Source organism: Oreochromis niloticus, linkage group LG17 (genome assembly GCF_001858045.2).
Source record: "Oreochromis niloticus isolate F11D_XX linkage group LG17, O_niloticus_UMD_NMBU, whole genome shotgun sequence".
Taxonomy (NCBI): domain Eukaryota; kingdom Metazoa; phylum Chordata; class Actinopteri; order Cichliformes; family Cichlidae; genus Oreochromis; species Oreochromis niloticus.
The window spans coordinates 34,777,359-34,800,917 of NC_031981.2; the positions used below are offsets into that span (position 1 = coordinate 34,777,359).

The following is a 23,559-nucleotide window of genomic DNA, read 5'->3' on the forward strand; positions in this document are numbered from 1 at the left end:
GTATAAGTAGCAATGTGACTGTAGTTTCTAACAGTGTCAAAACATACTTGGTGTTTTTGCAGATTTGGAACTTTCTTCATCGCCAAAGCCTTTAGGGAACCAGCTGCTTCTTTTTAGTTTCTAAATGCAAGGGTTTCCAAGCAACTTTGTGTTTAACATCACAGTCTTCTATGCTGTGGGTAATTCCCTTGTGCAAAGTCTATATAAATGCAGACTTTTGGAAGGAGTGTATAAAAAACACTTAATATCTGGGAAAACGTTCCCATGCACTTGGACATTTGACAGCAGGACAGCCCTGAGGTCTCACAGTCTTGTGAGCTTAAAGCTTAGTTGATGGAATAAGCTTCAAAATCTGTAAGTTTGTGAGTGCTAAGGTTGTGATTGAGTCATAGACCTTGTTTTTACCTCAGAAAGTATGAGCCACGTTGCAGCATGTGCCAGCTCTGTAAAGCTGTTACAGATATCTGAAGAGTTTCTTAGCTAACATCTGATCCAGCACTTACCTGAAAAAATAAGAGGAGCTCCCACACTGCAGCAAAAACAGCCCCTCATATAAAAGATGGCTACCATGTTGTCACCCAGCGGTTAGTGACACCTTGAATTGAGAGTTTTTAACGTTCACACCCCTCATAACTTTCACATCTTAAATTTCATGAATCTAATTACCATTGGGTATTGTTCATTACATATACACACAGAGGACAGCCAGTCAGGCCTAACATAGTTCTGAGGCCTTTCAATTCTGTTATAAGATATATAAGATATAAAGTTGAAAGATATCGGAAAAATGGTTGGACAGACAACCTAACGTTATGCAATATCTGAGTTTGGGATAAGCTAGCGATAGTTATCCACAGAGGGCCAAAAAGCCAGGTAGCTTGGTAACTGACCAAGGATGGGGATTGATAAGGTTTTATTGATACCAATACCATCATTTGCTTACCAGTGTTGTTCTTAATTGACTCCGTCATTGATTCCTAAACAAATATACCAACACACATTTGTTCAGTGCAACTGCTTTATTGTCTAAAAAAGTCAACAAGTTGGGAAACAGAAGTGCTAACACTGTGATACATGTCAAATACATGGTACTCCTGGAAATAAATCCCATGTTGTGCAAAGATGTTTTAACATGTTAAAAATTAACGTTACATTTTTCCCACCACGTACTCTCATGAACATCTTCAAAGCATACATTTTTGTGGCGTAGTCTAGGCAAAGCAGGGATATAAAGTGGATTTTTGGATTCAGTTGCTTTATATTTACTTATAGCTTGGTGCTGAAATAGGGATTTAAAGTTGTTTTAAATTCTACACTTCATTAAAATGAAATGGTTTAATAAGTGTCACATCCCAACAAACATGGTTGAGACCTCAACATCATCTCGCTGGTCATGGCACAACTGCAAAAACAGAGCTGCAGATGGATGTTGACATTGTTTCCATGCAGAACAGAAGTCTAGTCAGACCGTTTGTTACAAAACAATGACTATGTCAGTATATCAGGTTGTTTCAATGACTGAACTAAACGTTCACACGTTTTGTCCACCTACAAAGACTGCATTACATTTGTTGTACAGTAAATTGAATGTGTTGGCCCATCATGTCTCTCATGTTGTGGTATAGTGTCCATGCAGTTGGTTCACATTTAATCATGTTGACACAAAAGCCTGGGGGGTGTATTAAACTTGGTTTTGCATTAGTTGCAATCAAATGTCCAGTTAGTGGACTTGTGGCTATGTAAACTTTTACATTTGCCTTTACCTTTGAGACAGACAGTGGTTTCCTGCCCTCCAAAAACACCCAAGGTAGGGAAGATGGTATGAGCGATGTATCATATTTCATGATCAGAGATCCCCAGTTATCGCAGGTCATGGCAGATGGGTGCCCCTCCCAGATCCTGGTTCTACGGGAACTTTCTTCCTGTTAAAGGGGAGATTTTCTTCCCACTGTCACCGAGTGCTTGCTTATAGGGGTTTTCTAATTGTTGGGTTTTTCTCTGTATTATTGTAGGGTCTTAACCTTACAATATAAAGTGTCTTGAGTAAACTGTTGTGATTTGCTGAATGTGAAAAACATGCAGAAAATTTCAGCCAGCTTATCATTTTCAGCTGTCAGGACACGGCGATGAATTGGGTCTGTAATCATTTCTGACCATGCATTCCTTTTGAAAAACTCTTAAAACACACACCAAACATATTGAATTCTCTTTATTTAGCATTTACGGCAGTCCTGTTGTTATACAAATCGTTTACAGTAAAAGACTAGCCATTTAAAAAAGGGTTAAAGTGCAGATTTATTAGTGTTCTATTAAAAATAAAAGTAAATGGGCCTTGCACAGAGTTTATGATTTAAATGCATTTAAACAGTTCAAAGGAACAATAAAGGTTTAGCATCTCCACCCACTGCAGACTCACAGTGTGCCTGACCTCCTCATGTTTCACTAACATTGCACAAAAGGTCTTCATAAAATTAAAAATGTTGTCATAGAATTCATTTTAACGTGATGATCATTTGATTGTAACCCACATTTGTCCCCAGAATAACCATGCTGGAATGTTTCACCAGCCACAGCGCTGATCACTAAAGATTTTCTTATTAATTTTCTTATTGTACTACACAAATAGCTGCAAGAAAGAAACACAACAGACAGAAGAAAAAGTTTAAAGTAGTTAACAGTGTTGAAAGAAAGAATATGTGAATTAACAATACCCCGTGTGCTGTTAAATCCACACAAACTGGCTTTGCTCAGTGGTTGCTACAACGACGCTTGCTACCAATAAACCCCCTCTCATTACTGTGTTTTGCCCATTCATTGTGGGAAAATACCTCAGTGTATTAACAAGAGCTGCTTTCATTACATCACACATGGCTGTGGTTAACAAATGAGTGAGATTCCAGGGAAGATAAGTCAAAAAATATATATCTGTCAATTTATTTAGCTCAAGAGTAGAATAACTAGGTCTGATGATGGCTGATGGGGGATCATTTCTTAACAGTTAGCTATTAAAATGTACATTTCTGAGAGCTGCCTAAACAAAGTCTTCCTTTGATGAACAAAATTAGTGGAATCTAAATAACAACTCTTTGTGTCCCTTTGTTGGTAGGCTACATAGGGTTTCAGTAATGACAATCTGGTGGTTGTTAAAGGAAAGCAGGGTGTTCTCCACCAGTCTCCCCCTGCTGGTAACGTAGCTCATCTGAGTGAGAATCAAGGGGAAAAACAGTCGTTCAGTTTCCGCTCAGTCCAAATTGAGAAGTCCATCAAGCATGCACAACAAGGGGGAGCTTCTATGCTGGCTGCGTGTCCATTTCTACATGTCTGCTTTAGATTATTGGCACTGGCAGACTTCTGTTGGAGAAAACTGGGATAAGAAAGAGTAAAAAGACTTCATGTGTCTCAGAACGTGCCTGTTTTTCAGTAGGAGCACCACAGTGCCCCGAAAAGATGGAAACAGGAGTACGTAGCTTACTGCCATGGCCTCTGTGGTGTTGGATTGGGGTTGGGATAGATGGGCGCCGGTGTTGGGTGGCGGTAGTTTGGCACTACATTGGGTTTTGGAGGATACGTTGGGGTGGGGTACTGTGGCATGCCGTGTAGCTGGCTGTGGGTGATGGTGTGGGCGGGTGAGGAAGCGGCAGAAGAGGAGTCAGGAAGGTGAAGGTAGAGAGGAGCAGAGGGAGCAGAGGGAGCGGAGGGAGCAGACGGTGCAGTCGGCGTTGGTACCCTCTGCAGCACAACATGCGGGTAAAGCTGAGACTCGGAGCGGTAGAGCCCGGGCATGGAGGCCTTCAGCAGACTCTCCTGACTCCTGAAAGATAGAAGCACAATGAGCCATCTGTTATTACAAACAAGGGAACTCATATGAAATGTATCCATGTTAGGCTAAGGCTTCACTTCAAGACTAGATTAAAGTACAGATCAAAACAAACAGCTGGTTTATTGAAACATGTCAGGAATTAAAGAAATGCTACAATTATAAAATAACCCAAGTTTAACTTGACTCAGCAGATGGTTGTTACACAGAACCGTCATTGAGTGTTTTCACTCAATGTATTTAGTCTGTTTAAACTAAACAGACTAAACACAGCAGGGTTTGTCCCCTCTTGGTACAGTAATTGCACTCAAGTGCAGACCAAAACAACCCCACCAAGACCCTCTAGAGGAAGTGGTCTCGGTCTGGTTCCAAATGAACATGATTCATTTCCCATTTTTTCTACATGCATAACACAACACAGGCGTGTTCAATTTACTCCTAACAGTCGTATGTATCCAAAATAAAGGTCTGAGGAGTAAACCTTCTTACTTACTATATTCGTCTCGGCACAGTTTGGGAGAAATGTTGAGTTTTTTTGTTTTTAGTGACTTTTAAAAAAGATTTTCTGTGTGTTTGGTTCCTGTGAATGTTGCCAGTTTACCTTTGGTATCCTCTGTTCTCGTATCCACTGAGGCCTCCTGTCAGGTAGAGGGGGCTGTCTGGAGCAAGACGGGGGTTCATCCTCTGGGACAGGTGGAAGATCTTAGGTGGAGGGAAGGCTTCCCATTCGCCCTCCTCTCTCTCCAGCCAGCACTCGCTGCGACGGGCGGAGCGCTTGTCTCTGCGTCTGACGAGGTCACAGGAGAGATTTATCAGTTTTTGAGAGTTTGATGCCAACATAACTCTTTGGCACCGCCATCCCCATTCCTACCTGCTCCGTCCATCTTTCTTGGAACGGTCCCGGCTGGATCGCTCCTGCAGACAGCAGATGAGAAAGGACAGGGACATGGCGAGGATGACAATGCCACTAACAACTGAGGCCAGCACAGCCACTCTCAGTCCACGGTCCTCCGGCCTGGGGATTGCTGTTGGGAGAGCAGAAATTACTCTTCAGGTTCTCTCCTCTTTCCTCTTTGCTTTGATTGCTTGCATGTTGAGAGGAACAGTTAGACTTGTTCCCTGAGCACAAAAAAGAACTGTGCACTGTCAATGAGTCTTTTTTATAAAAGTAGAGGTTTGAATGGTGAAAACTAAAAAAAGTAAATGCAAGAGAGAACTTTGTGGGCTAATGTATTTAAGCTTGAAGTTTTCCATACTTAAATCTACACACCTTCACAGACAGGCAGGTAGTTGCTCCACTGCGCTTTACCATTCCTGACATGGCAGTAGATTTTGTCGCTGCCAACCAGCTGGTATCCATCTCTGCACCAAAAGGCCAAAACACTCCCGATTGACACGCCTGTTCCACCCTCTACGTAGAAGGAACCCCGACGTGGTGGCAGGACAGGCATACAGGACAGACCTGGGATGTGGGACAAAAGTGCTTAGATCAGCCGAACACTTGGTCATTGTGCTAAAGAAAAAGGGATTAAGTTAGACAGGGAGCCCTCCAAAAGTCCTCAGGGGGCACTGAGATTGGGTTTAGTTAGTTGAGGAAGGTACACCTTCCTTTAAACCTACTTTATTCTGACTGAAAGCCCCTCTCAAACAAAAGGCTAGATGAGTAGGGCTGCTGTGCTCACAGCCAGAGGTGTGCCAGAGATAACTATGTTAGGGATATCTACTCTCAGGGACATCGCAGAACAGCCATCAAGACACCAAGAGCCTAGAACAGAAAAATGATGCTTAGAGCTCATTACAAAGACCTTATTTTAACCTTTATCCATGTTGAATATCAACTTCAGATACTATAACAGTATATGTATGCGACAGAGTAAGGCTAAGTATAGTAGAGCCCTCTAAAAGTTTTTTCACTGAGGTCACGAGTGTGCGTAAGCTCCTAAAACCAACATTATGCCTTCTCATGAATTTGATTTCTGTGGAGTTAATGTCTTTTCCAATAGCTGGACCATCTTTAGCAGAGTTAATGGGTTCATTTCCCCCCCCTTTCTTTTCCCGCTTCTTTATCCATGTTCATTTCAGGTATAACCACAGCTTGCTCCCGAGTTTCTGCAATCTGTGGTGGGACACTTAGCAAAGAGAGATAGATGGAGAAAAGCAGAGGCATGCAGTACTATTTTTATCTTCCTCATGCTACAATACACAAATACCTCTGAGAGGTCTTGTGATACAGCAGCTATTGTTAGCTTGTGCTGTGGGGATTTTTGAAACTCTCAGAAAATCTCATGTAAACATACAGCATCACTGACTGCACAAAATGTGCCACATTTTTATACTGCAGCTTACAGAAAAGCAAAGCAATCAATTTTCATTTGTTTGTTTGTTTGTTTATTGCATTACTGCAAAAAATGATAGAAAAAATGAACATAGTGACGATTCAGCAGTCACCAGGTTTAAAATTAACTGCAGAAATTTTGGGTTTTAAATAATTTTGCCAGAATGTTACATTTGAGTTTTATCTGCAGAGTTTTTACACTAATAATGGCGGATATCCAGCAGATGTACAGAAATATGTTTTGACCTCATCATGGAATTGGAAAGCTGCATTATCACTTGAATCATTAATTGAAGAAAACTTTCAGCAACCAAAAAATTAAAAATTGTGAAGATTAGTGAAACACTTGATATTCTGAGGTCTGTTACATCATTGATGATGACCGTAAACCTAACTTTAAAGGAGTGTCCACAAAGGAAGCAAGACACTTGTCACCCATCGGTTTATTGTGACAGTTGGTCATTAGACAGTATTCCAGGCTCTGGTAACCCTCTAATAGAATTACCCACCCTGTCATATAGTACGTTAGCTAACTACACTAATCAACAAGTTCCTTCAGTTGCCCACTTAGAAGTTGAACTTGGTCCACCCATTTTGCGTCACCAGTGTTTATAGTACCCATTGTCACCTGAAGTCTCAGAGTTCTGTTGACTTGTGGTCCAGATTAACTTGGAAGTTGGAGTTTTTGAGTGCCACTTGGAATTTTCAACTGGAAAATCATCAGATTCAGCCCAATTGGTGCTGCAGCGGTGGCAAAGAAGCATCGTTCTGTATCTATAGTGATGCATGAATGTGTCTACCTTTCTAAAACGCCAAACAAATCCTGTTTTTGTGCTCTTCTGACTTTACTACTGGAACGCACTAACGCAGTTTCTAGGGTTTCTACAGTGTCTGGTAGCTAAATGCTATGCTAGCACTACCGCTGCCACAACTCTGCCTACGTGGTTATCAAATTTTTGCTGCACTTTGTTTTGGCCAAATGAAGTCAGAATCATTATATTATTATATGTCTATGGAAAAATTTGAAAAAATATATAATTTCTTTTGGTAAAATTATCTTTAGTTTATTGTGATTTCATTTCTGTTTTGGAAAGTGGCCCTGGGTCAGCCTTGAATATTACTCTCTCTTTCTCATCCATTTTTACGATACAGTTTAGTGCAGGTAGGTGCCATTGTTGGTGTAGCCAGTAGCTTATTCACAGGTTCACACTTCTCCTTCTGTGTTACTTTGGATGGAAACTATCGTTAAGGTGCAATAACTGCCACCTACTGTGCTGCAGAGGAGTGCATGATACCGTGGAATGCTTTGCTGTGTCACTATTAGTGTAATCTGTGGTTGTGTGTGTGTGTGTGTGTGTGTGAGAGAGAGAGAGAGACATATCATCCCTATGAACATACAAGCTGCTCTCTGCTGATTAGGAGCGACAGATGGGAGGATTTCTGCTGCGCTAGAGACAGTGAGGGAGAGGATCCCGTGATCCTATGCGAAGATGACAGCATCCTCTCCCTCACACACAAACACACACAGAGTTACACAGCACAGCACACACATGAGACACGTGCGTGATTGCTACAGTACAGGGAAACAAGGACAAGCTGACTCTGTTCTTTTTTAAACGGGCGACTAAAAGCCCTTCTGTTTCCCTTAAGAGACCTTTTACTCATGCTTTGTGTTTGTATGTAATATATATCTATCTGGCGGCCATCATATATTTTGTAGAGGACTTTATAGTGTGCTTAAAAAAACAAACGCTTGAATTTTTTAGGTCCTGATTTCTGTATTGGCAGAGCATGCACACATGGGACTAAGAGATAAAGAAATGACATTAAAGGACATCATCTGTTTAAATAATTCAAACAATCTGCTTTACAGTCATGAAATACAGCACATCTTTAACTTATAAAAGACCTTGTGTTTAATCTTGTTCAAGGAATGATTCACATTCAAGATGTCATCAGTGATGTGGATCACACACAAGTCGATTTGTTTTATTTTCCAATACTTGGCTCTTTTCTTTTGCTCCTTTGCAACATTCAATATTCCTGCTGTGGAAATAAAAAGTAATTGCTCATTTGTGTTGTAGTGGAGCAAACCTCTCACAGAAAGAATATTAAAGAGATAAATTTGCATTTGGATGAAAGCTAAATGATCTTTAATTAAAACGAGGTGAATGCAATTATCATCAGAGATTCATCTGGTGAGTTTATCAGACATTATTACGGCACCAGGAGCTCTCAGTTTATGATCTATTAAAAGGCAACGCACTAAACAACACATTGTTCACTGTCCTCATGGCCATATTGATTATTAACTGGTGCAGAATATTAACTATAAATATACTATACTATATTTACATTTAGCTGTTTTATTTAAAGTAGGATTCTAGAGGAACTTATAGATTTACAGAGAGCCAATTGGAGGCTAGTGTTTGCTGACCATAAACCACAGCATGCATTAACAGTGTACTATCACAAAAACAATGTTACTATTGTTGCCCCAGCAATGGACTCACTCTGTTTTAAATCAGCAGGCTATTACAGTATGGATGGATTTGTAGTACTCAGAGAGACAGGACCAATTTTAAATACTTTAATGACTAAAGCAACATTAGCATTCATTTTATCACATTGTTAAAAGGTAACTCGTTTGGTCGTCACTTACTCACAATTACAATTTCTGGCAAGTGCCATCTAAATGGTTCACCCTGTTCAACAGCTAGCAGCTAACTTTGGCTATGTGTGATGTGTAGCTAGTGGACACTGGGTTTGAGCTACAGACTGTTTACAAAGAACAAAAGGTTCTTGATGTGATTACAATTGAAACACTGAGGTTTAATGCTAAACTCACAGCCCCTCCTCTTACTAGCAGTCGAACACCTGAACAGTAGCTGTGGTTCATGACACTAAACAATGATGAACTTAAAGCTCCCATTTCAACAGCACTAAAATTTTAAACAGTTATCACAAAAGCTAAACTGGCTGGCACACACGTTAACCTTAACCATTTAACTATTAGTAGTACCTGATAACTACTAGCGAGCTGTTAAGTTAGTATTAAGGTAGTGACTAGAGGCTAGCAGCAAACATTACCAGCCCTGTCTTAAAGGGACAGATTAAAGATGATAAAGGTCTTCCAGAAATTAGCCAGAAGCAGTAGCAGCCCAGTTTACCAACTTGATTTAAAAAATTAAAAATAAAGCCAACGTAAAGTACCTTAAACCTGCATTCTATCTAAAGGCCACCAGATAGCAATAGCTGTGGTTGCAGAGTACTGGTTCTGCAGAAATTTATGGAAAAATGGCTCTTCTTTTTAACCTCTCCAAACATTTTCTTGCTGGGCTTAGTCGGTCATTTTGGGTCATATTTTTCCCCGCTGTATTGAAAATTGTATCCACAGCAACATTGAAATTGTAATATTGTGACAAAACTAGTGTTCAACAATAAGACCGTCAAAAAATGAAATAAATAAATATTAAAAAAATCCTATTTGCCTTCTAGGTTAAAACACTATACACGATATAATGTTAAATGTGTATTGCTGGTGCAAAAATGGTCTCTTTATATATTTCTGCAGTTCATGACCGTAAAGGGGTGTGGCTATTTAAAGTTACTGTTGAGTATCAACTGTGGTTTTTATTTTGTTTTAAGCCTGCTTTTCACCAGTTATAATAAACCATTAGTTAGCTAGCCAAATATTCATCCAGTTTCAAAAATCTAAGATTTCACCAGCAAAAAGCTTCAAAACCCAATGAGGTTTACCATGGTGGCTTTATGTAGTCCTTTGACAAAGTCAAAGTCAGCCCATTGACCGATATCTATTTATCAGCAATGTTTAAAGTGAACTTACTAAGCAACACATTAGGAAACAGGGTGCACTATTTAAGACTCTAAGATGTCTTTTGAGATTCTTAGCTTCTTCCCTCTGGGTTTTAACTTTAGAAAAGGAACAATGCAGACAGTGTAAAGGAAACAAGCATAACGTCCTCAGTGGTGCTCAGAAGCAATGAAAAGCAAAATTAATGCTGAAAAGATTGAATCTGTGTGTTGGCTGTGGTGTAGTGTACTTTTTTCTTTATCTGAGTTTAGCTGAAATGAATGCTCACAGGGGACGTGTGAGCAGGGGACTGACAGCAGCTTCCAAGCACAGACTTCGTGTGCTTCTGTGAGGTATGCTGGTGTTCAGGTATTGTGTGTTTTCCCCAAAGAGGAGACTGTATGAGCGCAGGGAGGGTGTGTGTGTGTGTTAGCTCTGTGCTGTGTTTGCCCAGTCGAGTTGTTTCAGACCCATTCAGAAAAAAAAAAATCAAAGAGTTTGGCTGCCAACAGGGTACTAATACAACTCTGCCCCCCACCCCTCCCCACTCCCCAAACCAGGCAACCCCACACTGCCCAACCAAACATTCACTCTGTTGTATTCTTCTTTATCACCTCCCACACTTGTCTCTGTCATGGAAGCACTCGGAATAGTTTGTGATTAAATAAAGATTAGGTTCTCCACATTAAAGATTCAAACGCACACATTCACACGCAGAGGGAACACATCCAATACACACTATCTGTACCCACAGCATGAGCAAATGAAAACGCAGTGAATAAAAAATGCATGCGTGTTTTTATTAACAGAGGGGTTATAGAGCCCTTTACCCATTTTATTTCAATTTCAGCTACTTAAAGAAATTCAAATTTATAATCTTACCTAAAAAAAGGCAATTGTAATACTTGTCTTGTGTATAAAAAAAACAAGCATTTCACAGAGTTGGGGGGTAGTTCCACAGTTGTCCACAAAACCTATCCTTGGATACACAATGCTTCCAAATAAACTTCATTTGAACCAGGCAGATGCTAAAACTCTGAATTAATGCTAATAAGAGATGGGGTATCTGGCTGACTTGCTGCATCTTGTTCGCCCTCGTGTTTCTATCTTATTGAGCACTTCCTTTTTTGCTCCATTTGCTCCAGCTGCTCTCTTATGTGATCTGAGCTCAAACAAACATCGTGCTTCCCTGTCCTATCCATCAGTGGATCTATTTCTGTGGCACCTCGCTGATGCGCTGCATCACAGCTGATTACCTAACACCCGCAGCTCTCTCTGCTTGTGCAGCGTATGATCCTGTGCAAACACATAAATGCCTCAACTGTGCATTAGTGCATGTGTCTATGGCATATGTTTAACCCTTTTTCCTAACATGTGAAGTGATCAGCACATTTATGAGGGATTATCTTTTGGTTTATGTTTTCCTTTATTCATTGAGTGTGCAAAAACTACAGACGTTAGCCAAAAGCTGCCAGCTTTCTCTGTTAACTAGCAGCTTTTGCTGGATCTGACCAAGGATAATTTCTCCAGGTAGAGGTCTGACAGTAGGATTGAATTTTGAACATCAATAGTGTCTTTTGAGTTTCTGTTAGACTTGGCGACAGCTCCATGAATTCAGTACATTCTGCACAAAAAAAGGGGAAAAAAAGCAAAAAAGGCACACATTTAAGCAAAAAGGCTTCATCAAATTTATATAACAGGACATCCTATTCCCACTTTCTCCTCGTGCATGTTCCACCATGGTGCCTGTCACTTTGTTTCAAATGTGGAGAGTCAAGTAAAACTCATGCTTGCCTTTTAAAAATGTAGGAAATGGAAATACTGGGAGGATAAATTAGAATACTTATATCACAAAAGAAAATCAGAAATGACAGAGTGCAAGAGCAGTTGTTCCCCTTCTGCTTCACCCATCAAAGAAGAGAGAAGGCTCATTTCCAGCTCCAGCTTAGTGACTTTGTTGAGATAGTTTTAAGCTGTGGGAAGGTAATAATGAAGTTGAGTCACTGCCAAACGCCATATTGGATTGACAGGCCGGGGACAGAGGCAAGTCTTTTTTGTCTGAAGCTCACCGAGCTGGACGGCTCTGGAGTGACGATATTGTTGGTCATTGACAGAAATACCCCTGGATCTAGCTGCGTGTGTGTGTGTTTATACATCATTGTGAGGACCAAAAATTGGAGCGCTACTATACTTGTGGGGACCAACAGTCACTTATGGGACAAAATGCCCATAGAATGCGTTTGAAGGGATTTTTCAGACTCAAATTTGGTTTTACTTTCAGGTTTACAATTAAATTATGGTTAGGGTTAGACATTCATTTTTGATGGTTAGGGAAAGCATTATGTCAATTAGATGTCCTCACTAAGATATGAAAACAAGTGTGTGTATGTGTGTGTGTCATGGCATGTACCATACTCGTCCCCAAATAAATTCCTGTCAATCAAACTGCAGAAATCTAGAAACTGCCAACATTATCTTTGCCAAAACGCTCCTCTATGTAACACCTTTCTTGAGTGTTTCTCGCTGAAGGGAAATTAGTGAACATTATGCGGTAACTGATACTAGAGGTTGGATTGGATGGGCAGCGATGTTGCCCCACAGCACGTCCATTTATGGGCCATTCTGTGTGGAGCTTGCATGTTATTCCTGGGCCCGCGTGAGTTCCACTCAAAAACATGGGATTAGTGATTCTAGACTAACCACAGATGGACTAGCTAAAGGTAGATAAACTGAGTAAAGTGTATTGAATTTAATGGCGTATGGATAAAATGTGCTTTGAGTGGTTAGTAAGACTAAAAACATGCTACAGTCTTCTACATAAGGGAAGAAGATTAAAATGGTATGCTAATGGGAGAAATGTATGTTATTTTTAGCTGTTGGAAAAAAAATCAATTCAAGTGGACAGAAGTAACTCATGTTAAAATTCACTGGACTTTATCTACTACCGATGAGTGCATGTGTCCGCGTGTGTAAGCGTGTCAGTAACAGGATTTCTTGCACTAGATGTAACCTGGAATAGACAAAGGTAATAGGCTCTGCCAAGATGGTAATCGGATTAAAAGCATCAAAACATTTTACGTTTACGTTTTTGGCAGACCTTTTTATTTAAAGCAACTCAGAGTCAATAAAAGCAGCTTACAAACAACACTTAGACACTGTGTCTAAAACTGAACTTTATTGTTCTTATTTGCAAAATTAAATCGCTTCAGAGTATTTAACTTGATTTGAACGTATTGCATTAAAAACACACTAAAAACACTAAATATATATGTATGTATATATATATACATATATATATATATATATATATGTATATATATATATGTATATATATAGGTTGTCTCATTTAGTCAAACAATTGTAGATTTTGTAATGAAGATTTTTTGGACAGAAATGTCTTTAGAGGGAAAATAAGCAACAGCCCAGATAATCTAAAAAGGATTCGCTGTCAATTTTGGCTTGTTCAGATTAAATAGCCCAAAGGCCTGCCAAGTAACAGATATAGGCCTAACTTAGGGATTAACATTAACTCTTACACTCTGTCGCGGTTAATAGGTTGTGTTACCGTGTTAACTTTGAGGCTTACAGCTTTTCTAAAGCTGAAATAACTGCTGCTTATCAGGAGTCTGCCAGTTCCTCCGTAGGAAGTCGATCAGGACATCAACATGCATCGCTGCAGCTTCTCACTCCATCTCCAGCTCAGTCTGCTATTGACCACATATTTAAAGCTCCATAAACCTGAGAAAAGTCGTACAAAACAAAGTATTTCTACCAATAATTCAGTTTTCTGCTAATATCTAAGTGTGCAGTGTTCAGTTCACTTCAAGTTCCTACTTTCCAAAATTTCCAACCCTAAGACAACTGGTTTCTAACTTTATTCTGGTCTATGTTTCTATCTGTATGCTAATCTGAAGGGGTGTAGAGCTGCCAATGTCAGTCTACTGGTCAGTTTAACATTTAGGCTTCAAATCCTCATAAAATATTTGATGAATCTTATGAAAATTCCCCTAAAAATTAGTCTTAATTCTTTTTTGATTGTTTTTATTTACCTTCAGCATCAGTAAGGAAACCACATATTGCATGTTTTAGCTTCATAATCTGTACCTTCCTGGTCACTTCATGAATATTAATCTTTCATTCAGTTCCAGGTGAAATCTTGTCTTGTATTATCTCCTTTCATGCATTATGAACATTATGTACAATGTAACTTCTGTGTGAAAGATACTGCATGGAACTTTTTGGATGGTAGGTGAAATGAAAAAGATTGTGAATTATAATGATCTGATTTTGATTCTGATCTGATTCGATCTGAGATAAAAATACATCGATAATTGAATAACATGAGTAAAAACTAATAAATGTACATTATATGAGACTTTTCACAAAACTGAGGAAAAAGAAGAGAAATGTAGACATAGTCAGATGTAAAAGAAGAATCACTTGAGGATAACGCAATCAATAGAGATCAATTTACTTCCAGGCAGTGGTAAGGATTCCTGGATGGGCTGTATAATGAATCGTGGCTTCTATCGACTCGGTCTGAAAGCTCTGTTTTATCCGACACTCCAAGGATCTTTGAACTAAACTTTAAGAGACCTGCTTCGCCAGCCTCATCGATATTAACACTGTGAATTCTGCTAACAGGACATCTCAGTTGTGTTTTCAGATACCAAATCTTGTCTTTAATAGCTATAAATAAATAAAAGAATTGACCTTGCTTATAATAGATGCAGATTTTTTAAAGCATATTATTTCAGTACAGTGAACAGATGTGATTTGATCTTTGTGACATCCTGCTGAAAGCAGCTATATGAAGATGGGTACACTGTAGTCATTAGAGGATGGACACCCGGTGTGGTCTTCTGCTGCTCCTCATCTGCTTCAGTTTTGACAGGTTACGTATTCAGAGATGCTCTTGATTGTTATGAGGCATTTTCCCCCAGAGAACTGCCTGCTTAGTGGAAAATGTTTTCAACCATTGTCTGTAAACCCTAGAGATGGTTGCATGTCAGCAGTTTCTTGAATATTCACACCGTCCAGCAATCTCCAGCAATCACAAATTCAAAGTCGCTTAAATCACCTTTCTTCTCCATTCTGATACTCAGTTTGAAATTCAGCATGTTGTCTTGAACATGTCTAAACGCTCAACAGCAGTAAATAAATAAATAAATAAATGAGTTCATGACATGGCTGCTTAGTTTATAGTCATGCAGTGCTGAATGGTTAAAGCTGTTAGCTGATCATAATAGCTCAAACGTAATTGATAAGTGGCTGAAATATCTGTAAATAATTAAAGGCTCAATGAAAGTGCTAAAAGTGATTGTTAAACGGTCTAAACCAATCAAAACCTTTTGGAGCCACGGCACATATTTCACATTAGAAAAATCACACCGCAAACCACCAAATGAAAATGACTCAAGAAGCATATTGGTAATTTTTCCTCTGCCACCATGTATAGGTGAATTGGCTTGGTTTGTCCCCAGTATACCTTTTTTGCTTTCTTCTGACCACTACTCATGCTAGGGCCTTCATCTGGGTTGGAATTTTCTCCAGGACCAGGTCAGACTGACTGCTTTTTCTTTTCAAATATTCATCTATTGCTAATCGTGCTGCGTAGTCTCAGAGCACGACACTAATTTCTTCTTTGTCTTCTTCTGTTTTATTGGCAGTTTGCAACCCATTTAATTAGAGCAGGTAGTTGTACTGCCCTCTAGTGGAAGAAAGTGTAACTGTTCTGTCTGTTACTCACGCCGATCGCTTAGAATAGGCTACTAATCAGAACCAGATAATCTTCCACAGCACACCCAAGTGCCGAGGCACATTGGTTGGAAAACAGTGGCCTAAACAAGCTAAAAGTAATGGACAAATTGAACAGTTAGGTAAATGTAATGTAAAAACTGCAGAATTAGGTTGGAGAAATAGATATAGTAGATGGCTGAAAATACTTGCTAAAAGCACTCGTTAAATGGTTAGCACGGTTAGCTAAATATAAAGAACTAATGGGTGATATTAGCCAAAATGCCAGGTATAATAAGTTGCAGTAACAGAAGAAGGAGATATTTCATTTCAAGCCAACATGAAAAGAATTATAGGAAAGTGTTTAAGACTACGGACTACAGATTACATATTAGCTGCTTAGCTGGCGTAGAAGGATGACTTCTTGGCTTTAAATATATTATCTCCCCCTACTGGTACTGCAACTTCTGCATGCGCATCTATCGCGCTTTGCAGAGCACACAGGTGACATCCACACTGTGAACCGGCGTGTCTATACGCTTTATAGTGTATAACTTCTATAGCTAGACATTTCTTTTAACTTTTTATTTGACCTTGTTCATTGCCTTTAATTTGGCTGCTAAATCAAAGTTCTCTGCATGTACAAAAGCCTCCTATATTTAACTGAATTTATTTTTATCACCTGACAGTGGCTTTATACTCAGAAAGCCAAAACTAAAACACCTATAATGTCTAAACATAAACACAACATTGCTGCTGTAATCTGGTCCTAAAGTACAAAATCAAGCAGCTTTAAAGTGATGGGGGTAAGTAAACCGAATCTGGAGAGGAGCTTTTATCTCTTAAAGCTAGCTGATTAGGATTTGATTTTGTCATAAACATAACTACCACTCACATTTTGCTTTTGGGAGAGTTGACTTTAATCACACCTTTAGGATTTAAATTTTTGGGCACTCTCTTAAATAAAACCTCTGGTCAAGTAAAAACCCTCCATGTGGTGCAGTGTGGCAGACCAGCTGATTACCTGTATGTGTGTGTGTGTGCTTGTGTGTGTGTTATTAAAGCATGAAGTGCTTATTCCTGCTTGGTCAGACAGATTGCTGCAGTTGTGAAATGAGCAACTGTTTATTCTCTAAACCTTTAAGAAGATTGCTGTCGTTTGGGCTGAGTGCGTCCATTTCTAGTGTGTGTGTGTGTGTGTGTGAGAGAGAGCGAGAGAAAGTGAATTATGTGTGTATTAGCCACGTGAGCTTTGCATTTTGTCATCTGCTGTAGGCTATTTGTGTGTACACGTGAGGATATGGGCAGTGTGACTGAGAGGAGGGTGGGCAAGGACGTAAGAATAAATGGTGGAAAACCAAAAAGAAAGAGAGACAGTGGGAAAAAATAAAATAAAAAATACAAATGATAATAGAATAAAGAAGGGAAATGAGATGGAGAAAGAAGCCAAGTGACAGAGGATAAAAAAAAGCAATTAACGGCGAAAGAGAGGAGACGGGTTGGTGAAAAAGAGTGACATATAGACAGAAAAGGAAAGAGAAATAGCCTAGATGGGCAGCGGGAGAGGAGGAAAAGATAAAGGCAGCTCATGCTCCAGTAGAGATGAAGTCATGCGAGTGGCACTGCAGCTTTCTCTTCAGGCTGAGCAGCTCCAGCGTGGACATAATGAACTGTCTTTAACTGCATCACCTGCCACCTTACACAGCACCCACTGTAGTCCCATAGAGGCATACAGAGAGCCAGAAATGGATGCACGCATATGGAAACCCTCTGTTTGTACTTAAACATGCTGCAAGTCTAGCTGTCTGCTAAATCCCAATCCAACTGCATCGTATATGAAATGTTGAAACTTAGTATTTTGTGCTTTTTTTCTTTTCTTTAAAAATTTTTTTTTTTGGAATACATGCATAGTATGGTTTGGTATTATCTTGCACTATTAGACCTCACTTTCTTTTTTCCCCAGAAGCTGTGGCATCCATGAGTTCCAAGTAGAATCACTGGACATGAAACTTTTCCACTTATCTCATCAGACTGTAGTACTGTCTATAAAGCTGCAAGGAGACAGCAGCATTTATATTTGAATGGCTTTGTTTCCACTTTGACAGAGGTGTTACTTACATTCACGGATTTGTATTTACTGATAATATTAAAGTTGATTCACACCAAACATTCCAGGGGTCCCATGGGAGCTACCATTTTTTTTCTCTGTCTGCTTTCCACGTTGCTCATATGAGCGCTGCAGTGATGTAATCTAACAGCATCTCTTGCTGTAGCCTTTTATTTCCTTCTAATGCTGTTTCAGCTTGTTTGTTTTTTTCCTTTAAATTGCTTCACAGTGTGATGGATGCCTAACAAGTTGAAGAAAATGACTGTTATAGACTTTTATATTTAGGTTTGACAAGTCAAAATCACATTGTATTTCCTCTGTCACACATAGGCTCAATAAAGTCAGGTTTTTACTGCTGGTTCACTTTTCTGTCTTTCATTTGGTAAATGTGTGCTCTAACGTTAAGAGCTGTCATTAATGTGGCTAACTGGATTGCATTTAATCGACTTATATATAAATCACGTCACTCAAAACTCCTCATGTTTTGGAAGCACCTACTCTGTGTTAGATTAGACCCTAAAAACACAATAGTTTCCGCTTCCTGTACAAAACAAGAGGGTACTATCTGTTTATTGTATACCAGCTCATGCTAATAATCAAACTGAGCACACTGTTAGTTGCAGCAGGCCACAAAGTCCACCCCAAACAATCCGGGCAGATCTGCCAATCTTAATGTCAGCCCACAACTGCTAATGGCTAAGCTGGTACACTTCCACGCATCCAATTAACAAATCTCATAGTGGCTGTGGTAATCCTCTGAGACTTAAGCCATCATAGGTGTTAACCCTAACCCTAACCCTGTGCTAACCCTACATTTTGGAGAAAGCAACAACAGACTTTCATCGAAAGAAACAGTAGCTTTTGATGTAGGTGACAATGATTATTTTCTTGACTGGGGAGAACAACTTATCCTGATTGGTCAGAGTTACGGTTGTCACTGATAATAACTTAGACATGAGAGGGTTAGGCTGTTTTAGCCTGCCAACATTTGCTGCAAATCTGCGCTTCTTTCACAGCTTACGTATTGTTTATCTGACTTATTGTCAGATCTCTTGTGACGGAAGCCTGCTCTGTTCTGTATGGGGGTCTTGCTCCTTTTCTTCTTACTGCCACATACACGTGTGTCCTTGCATGCACTTGTGCTGCCAAATGTTCACACGATTACCAAACTGCAAGCTTACTTAACTGCACACAGAAGGATTTACTATAAATCAAAAGCAAAGGCAGGCCTTCATAAACAGTCCAAATGACTGAGAGGCACGTTCACCAGCTATAACAGCCAGAGTGATAACATGCATGTTCTGTTTTGTTTTGGTTTCTTTCTTTCTTTCTTTCGTTTTTTTTTTTTTTTTTTTACATTTCTTTTCTAAGTGAACTGAAAGACAAGGGGGAAGCTTTCAGAGTGAGTAAGTTGCCTCTTTTTTCATGGGTGCTCAAGGAGAAGATTTCAAACCAGCTTTAAGCAAAGGTACCGAAGTCCACTGGACTTTCAAAGACACGTTTGTAGATAAAATGCAATACTGCTTAAATAAAATGATCTTAGAGGATTTTTGTTGTTGTTGTTGTTGTGGTTTTTGTGGTTAGGTTGAGTAAGGAGCCACATAAAACAATAGTGAGGTTGACTGGAGGGGAGGTACATATGCAAAAATCTTTTTGTAGTCTTTTTAAACACCCCCATTTACCTGGATTTTTATGCATACTGTGTTATGTTGTTTGTGGTCCTTTTTTCACAGTTTTTGCAATTTTCCTGGATTATGTGTAAAACTCTGACCTGTGACCAACATTATCTACTCTGACTGGTTAATAAGTCAGTCTATACAGAATGTGACTGGGCCCAAAAAGACTAAATTGACTCATATTTTTAATACACTATTTGTTGTTGTTCTGCTTGTCTTATTTGTATGAATGTTCTATTCAGTGTGGGATTTCAGTCTTTCCATAGATTCAGCTTTGGCACTTTGGTCATGCTCCTCAAAATGTTTTGCTAATAAGCAAAAATGACTATTTGCCCCTCACACACACTGAAATATTTAAGCAGTGAAAAAGTAAAACTAAGGCATTAGACCAACCTGTATAATTGCTGGTGACACCCTGGGTCTGCATGTCTGTCAGAGCCTCTGTCTGTGATTCTGTCTGTGCTTCTGTTGGTGTCTGGGCTTCAGTCTGCAGGTCTGGCTGCAGCTGTATTGTTGTGCCGGTCAAGTCCTCTGGCAGCAACGTGGCAGCAGTGCTCCGCGAGTCTTCGGCGCTCAGTGTGGAGCCTCCAGCAGGGACCAGAGCACAGAGCAGGGGGCACAGCAGCATCCAGAGGTGGGTGCTGGCACTTTTACCGGTGGCTGCCACTTTTAGAGACATGGGTTCAGCTACTGAAGAAGAGTTATGAGAGAGGAAGAGAATTCAGAGCGTCATGGTAAGTCTCAAAACGTGGAGGAAAGATCCTGTAGAGGAAAGTTTTCTTCTTTCTTTCTTCCTTTCTCTATCTTGCTTTCTTCAGTCTTCTGCTCTCCTCTCTTCTTTTCCTTACTCCCTTGGTGAAGAGAGGTGAACTCCCTCTGTGTGTCCTCTCATGATGCTGCTGCTCTGCATAGAGGCATGAAACAGAAGAAAGGATCGTGAGAGCGTGGATATAAGTGTGTTCATGTGTGCGTGTGTGCGTGTGTAGTAGATCCAGCTGTAATCTGCCTGCTCTCTGCTCAGTTGCTGCTGTTTTCTCTCCAGCCTGCTCTTCGACGTCCCTCGGCTTACTTGCTTGTGCTCTCACTCGGACCGCTGCTCTCTCTCTCTCTCTCTCTCTCTCTCTCTCCCTGATCTCCAGCTGGGCTGACTGAGCTCTTGCATAACAGTAACTCACTTGCTGAGCCGTGCTGAGCTGTAACTCATGCAGCCTTAAGTCCTGATATTCCTGGTTGCTGCTCTTTCCCTCTCTGCCCCTCTCAGCCTCTTGCAGGTTGCATGCATGGAGCATTGAATATTGGTGTTTACATTAAAGGATTCAGACTGATGATTATTTGCTACTCGATGACAGCCAGCTAGGAGATAGCAAGCTGGAGATTAGACTACACTATGCTAAGAGAAGTTAAAGCTTCACGAGCTTTTGGCAGAAAAACAGAATGGAAAGACTGGAACTTTTATCACATACAGTACGTGGTTAGAAAGTCTGACTGCATAAAACACAAGCTCCTGCAACTAACTCAAACATATCAACTACATAGGCAGTGAAATACACCAAGTGGCACAGAGAACAAATACTTGATTTAGCTCATGGCCCAACATAGAATGGCTGACACCTCAGGTCAAGTCTACCAGTATCTCTGCACAGCAGGTGTTAGTAGACTACTTGATTGACTACGGGACAGATTTACCAACACGTTGCACCGATGGTGTTTGGCGTAAGAAAATACTGTAGGTATTTACAAAGAGAATGAAGTGACAGCACAAAACTGCAGGGAGGAGAATATTTAAATGAAGCACACAAAAAGATTTACTAATGTTTGCGACACGCAGTTTACTGCTAACTTTACCGCTGAGAAAAAGCAATTCTTATTTTTTGCACTTGATGTTGAAATGAACCTGTGTCTGGAAAACAGCACAACGTTTGTAAAACTAAGCACACCTATAAGTGCATTTGGGGATTGTGCTAACACACTATTTTGCTGCAATTTTATGCAATTTTTTTGCTTAGTGAATGTGCCGTGTTGGCAATATTAAGTCAAGCCAGCTTTTCTTTCACTTACCTTGTCCTTCAATAATATTAATTCTGGGTTCACTGGACTCATTGTTAGGTTTATTAGTGCCTATAGAAACTGTGAGAAGGAAAAAGAGAAGGTGAGATTAGCTATACGAAGATTTGAAGTGAGGTCCAGCTTTTTGTTCAGCACTGGTCTCATAATATCAATTCAGATTAAAGAGGGCTCCTGACAGGAAGGGGAGCTGCTATGGTTAGCTGGCTTATGCTGGAGAGAGACACACATGAATGTGTCAGCAAACCTACAGCAGAAAAGGGAGAGATGGGTAGATCTAAGAATGCACACCTTCTAAATCTTGCACCTTCATGTCAAACAGCAAGTCTAGCAGGCTGATTTGCACCCTATTTGATGAATTTTATTCAAAATATTAAAGAGACATTTTATCACATGTTTGTAGCCTCCCAAGATAAGATAAAGAAGCCTTTTGCTGTGTTCACTGAAGTCAGGAACTCAGCCCAGCATCCAGCCGTGAAAACTGTCTGTCAATCCAAAAATAGTAGCCCTAGATTACCCCGTGAGGGAGATTTGAAGCTTTGGTGACAACAGATAGTCTCTGACTAAATATACTGAGTGTAAGAAATTATCTAGCATGCACTGTGTCTTGCTACCTTCAAGCAAAGTTTAAGAAAGTACGCACTTTTTTGGCATGATACTCCCAGGTCAGCCTGTCACTATCTTACAATATGTCACCATTTCCCAATAACTCTCCAGTTGTTGACTCTCACAGAAATGAACAGTGAGCATCAAGCATGTTCAAATCACATCAAGGTGAATGTGTTTTGGTGGCACGGTGCACAAAGCTTTATTTCAATAAGATACTAAAGCCTATGAGGTGAGTTTGATGCCTTAATCCAAAACTGAGTTCCTCTGCTCATTAATTCATCATCACTGTTTCTGATTATCTTTTTTGCTGCATTCATGTGATCAAAAACGTGACTTCAGTACCTGACTGCCTTCTCTTGCGTCACTAAATGTGTGCACTCTCGTCCATTTGTGTTTAACTGTGTGTGTGTGTGCATGCATCCTCATGTGGGACAGCGTATGTCACAGGTGTAACATGATGACCCTGATAGCTCTTGTTGATAGCTCTCAAGTCAGAAAGTCCATGCAAAAATATGAATTATTGATGCATCTGGGACCAAAAATAGGAGAATGAGACAGAGAGAGAACAAGATGTGTAGAGCAAGGAAAGGAGGTAGAGTCTGAGAGCGATCAAAAAGCAAGAGAGGAGCGGACAGAGTGAGCGATGACATGAGAGTGAGGAGGAAAGCAGTTGGAGAGAGAAAAACGACAAGAGATTGAAAAAGAAAGAACGATGGAGTGATCTGGCCCTTTTAGCCTGCGAAAACTGCCATCTATCAAATGTTCGGCCAGTAAATGGGGACTCACTGGGCTCCGCTGCTGCAAACTACATTATTTACAGCTACAGCTTTGCCAAAATGGACACAGGGATGGCTTCAAAGGACTGATCCAAGGTTTTATTTTAAGCCATCAAATTATAGCTGAACAAGACCAGGTTTTTATGGGAAAAGTACTGCTGGTATAAATCTCAAAATGTGGCTAGAACAGAGAAAAGGTGGCTTCAGGTTTGAGCTTTAACCTCTAATGCAAGTGTGAACTTAAAATGTTGGCGGAAAACTCAAACACAGTGAATGTTTAAATTCTTCTCAATAGCAGCATGTTATATCATATGTGATACGTGAATTTTTACATAAAAAGTGTAGTCAGCAATATACTTTTTATGTGACATGTTTGTTATCTTCTTCATGTAACCCACCAATTGGATGGCAGAGTTAGCTTTAAGCTAGCTTTAAGCTAACTCTGGTACAATGCATCCAATGGAGGCATTTGTGTTAATAATGTACATGGTCTCTTTTCAAATAAATGCTAATAAAAGCAAAAACAAATACTTTATGTGTAACATTAAAGAGGTTTTTCACAGGAAGGGACAGTCTGAGCTCTCATTGTAGTTTCCCCTTAGCTATAAGGAGCACCTTAAGCCCC

The 23,559-nt window shown here is 39.9% G+C and overlaps 1 protein-coding gene across 4 annotated transcripts in view; it reads right to left on the reverse strand.

The window, feature by feature from the left end:
• Nucleotides 1-2,193: 2,193 nt before the first annotated feature.
• zgc:162331 (sushi domain-containing protein 3) overlaps nt 2,194-23,559 on the reverse strand; it is a 34,407-nt gene continuing 13,041 nt past the window's right edge. For 2 of the 4 annotated variants that reach the window (XM_005460418.3, XM_005460419.3), the window contains exons 2-6: nt 19,879-20,389; nt 5,088-5,279; nt 4,689-4,842; nt 4,419-4,604; nt 2,194-3,811 (exon numbers count right to left, since the gene is read on the reverse strand). In XM_005460418.3, the coding sequence (XP_005460475.1) occupies nt 3,469-3,811; nt 4,419-4,604; nt 4,689-4,842; nt 5,088-5,279; nt 19,879-20,164 (1,161 nt within the window). In that variant the 5' untranslated portion in view covers nt 20,165-20,389 and the 3' untranslated portion in view covers nt 2,194-3,468. The remainder of the gene's footprint in view (nt 3,812-4,418; nt 4,605-4,688; nt 4,843-5,087; nt 5,280-19,878; nt 20,390-23,559) is intronic. The other 2 variants (XM_003455725.4, XM_005460420.4) reach the window with 1 other exon arrangement.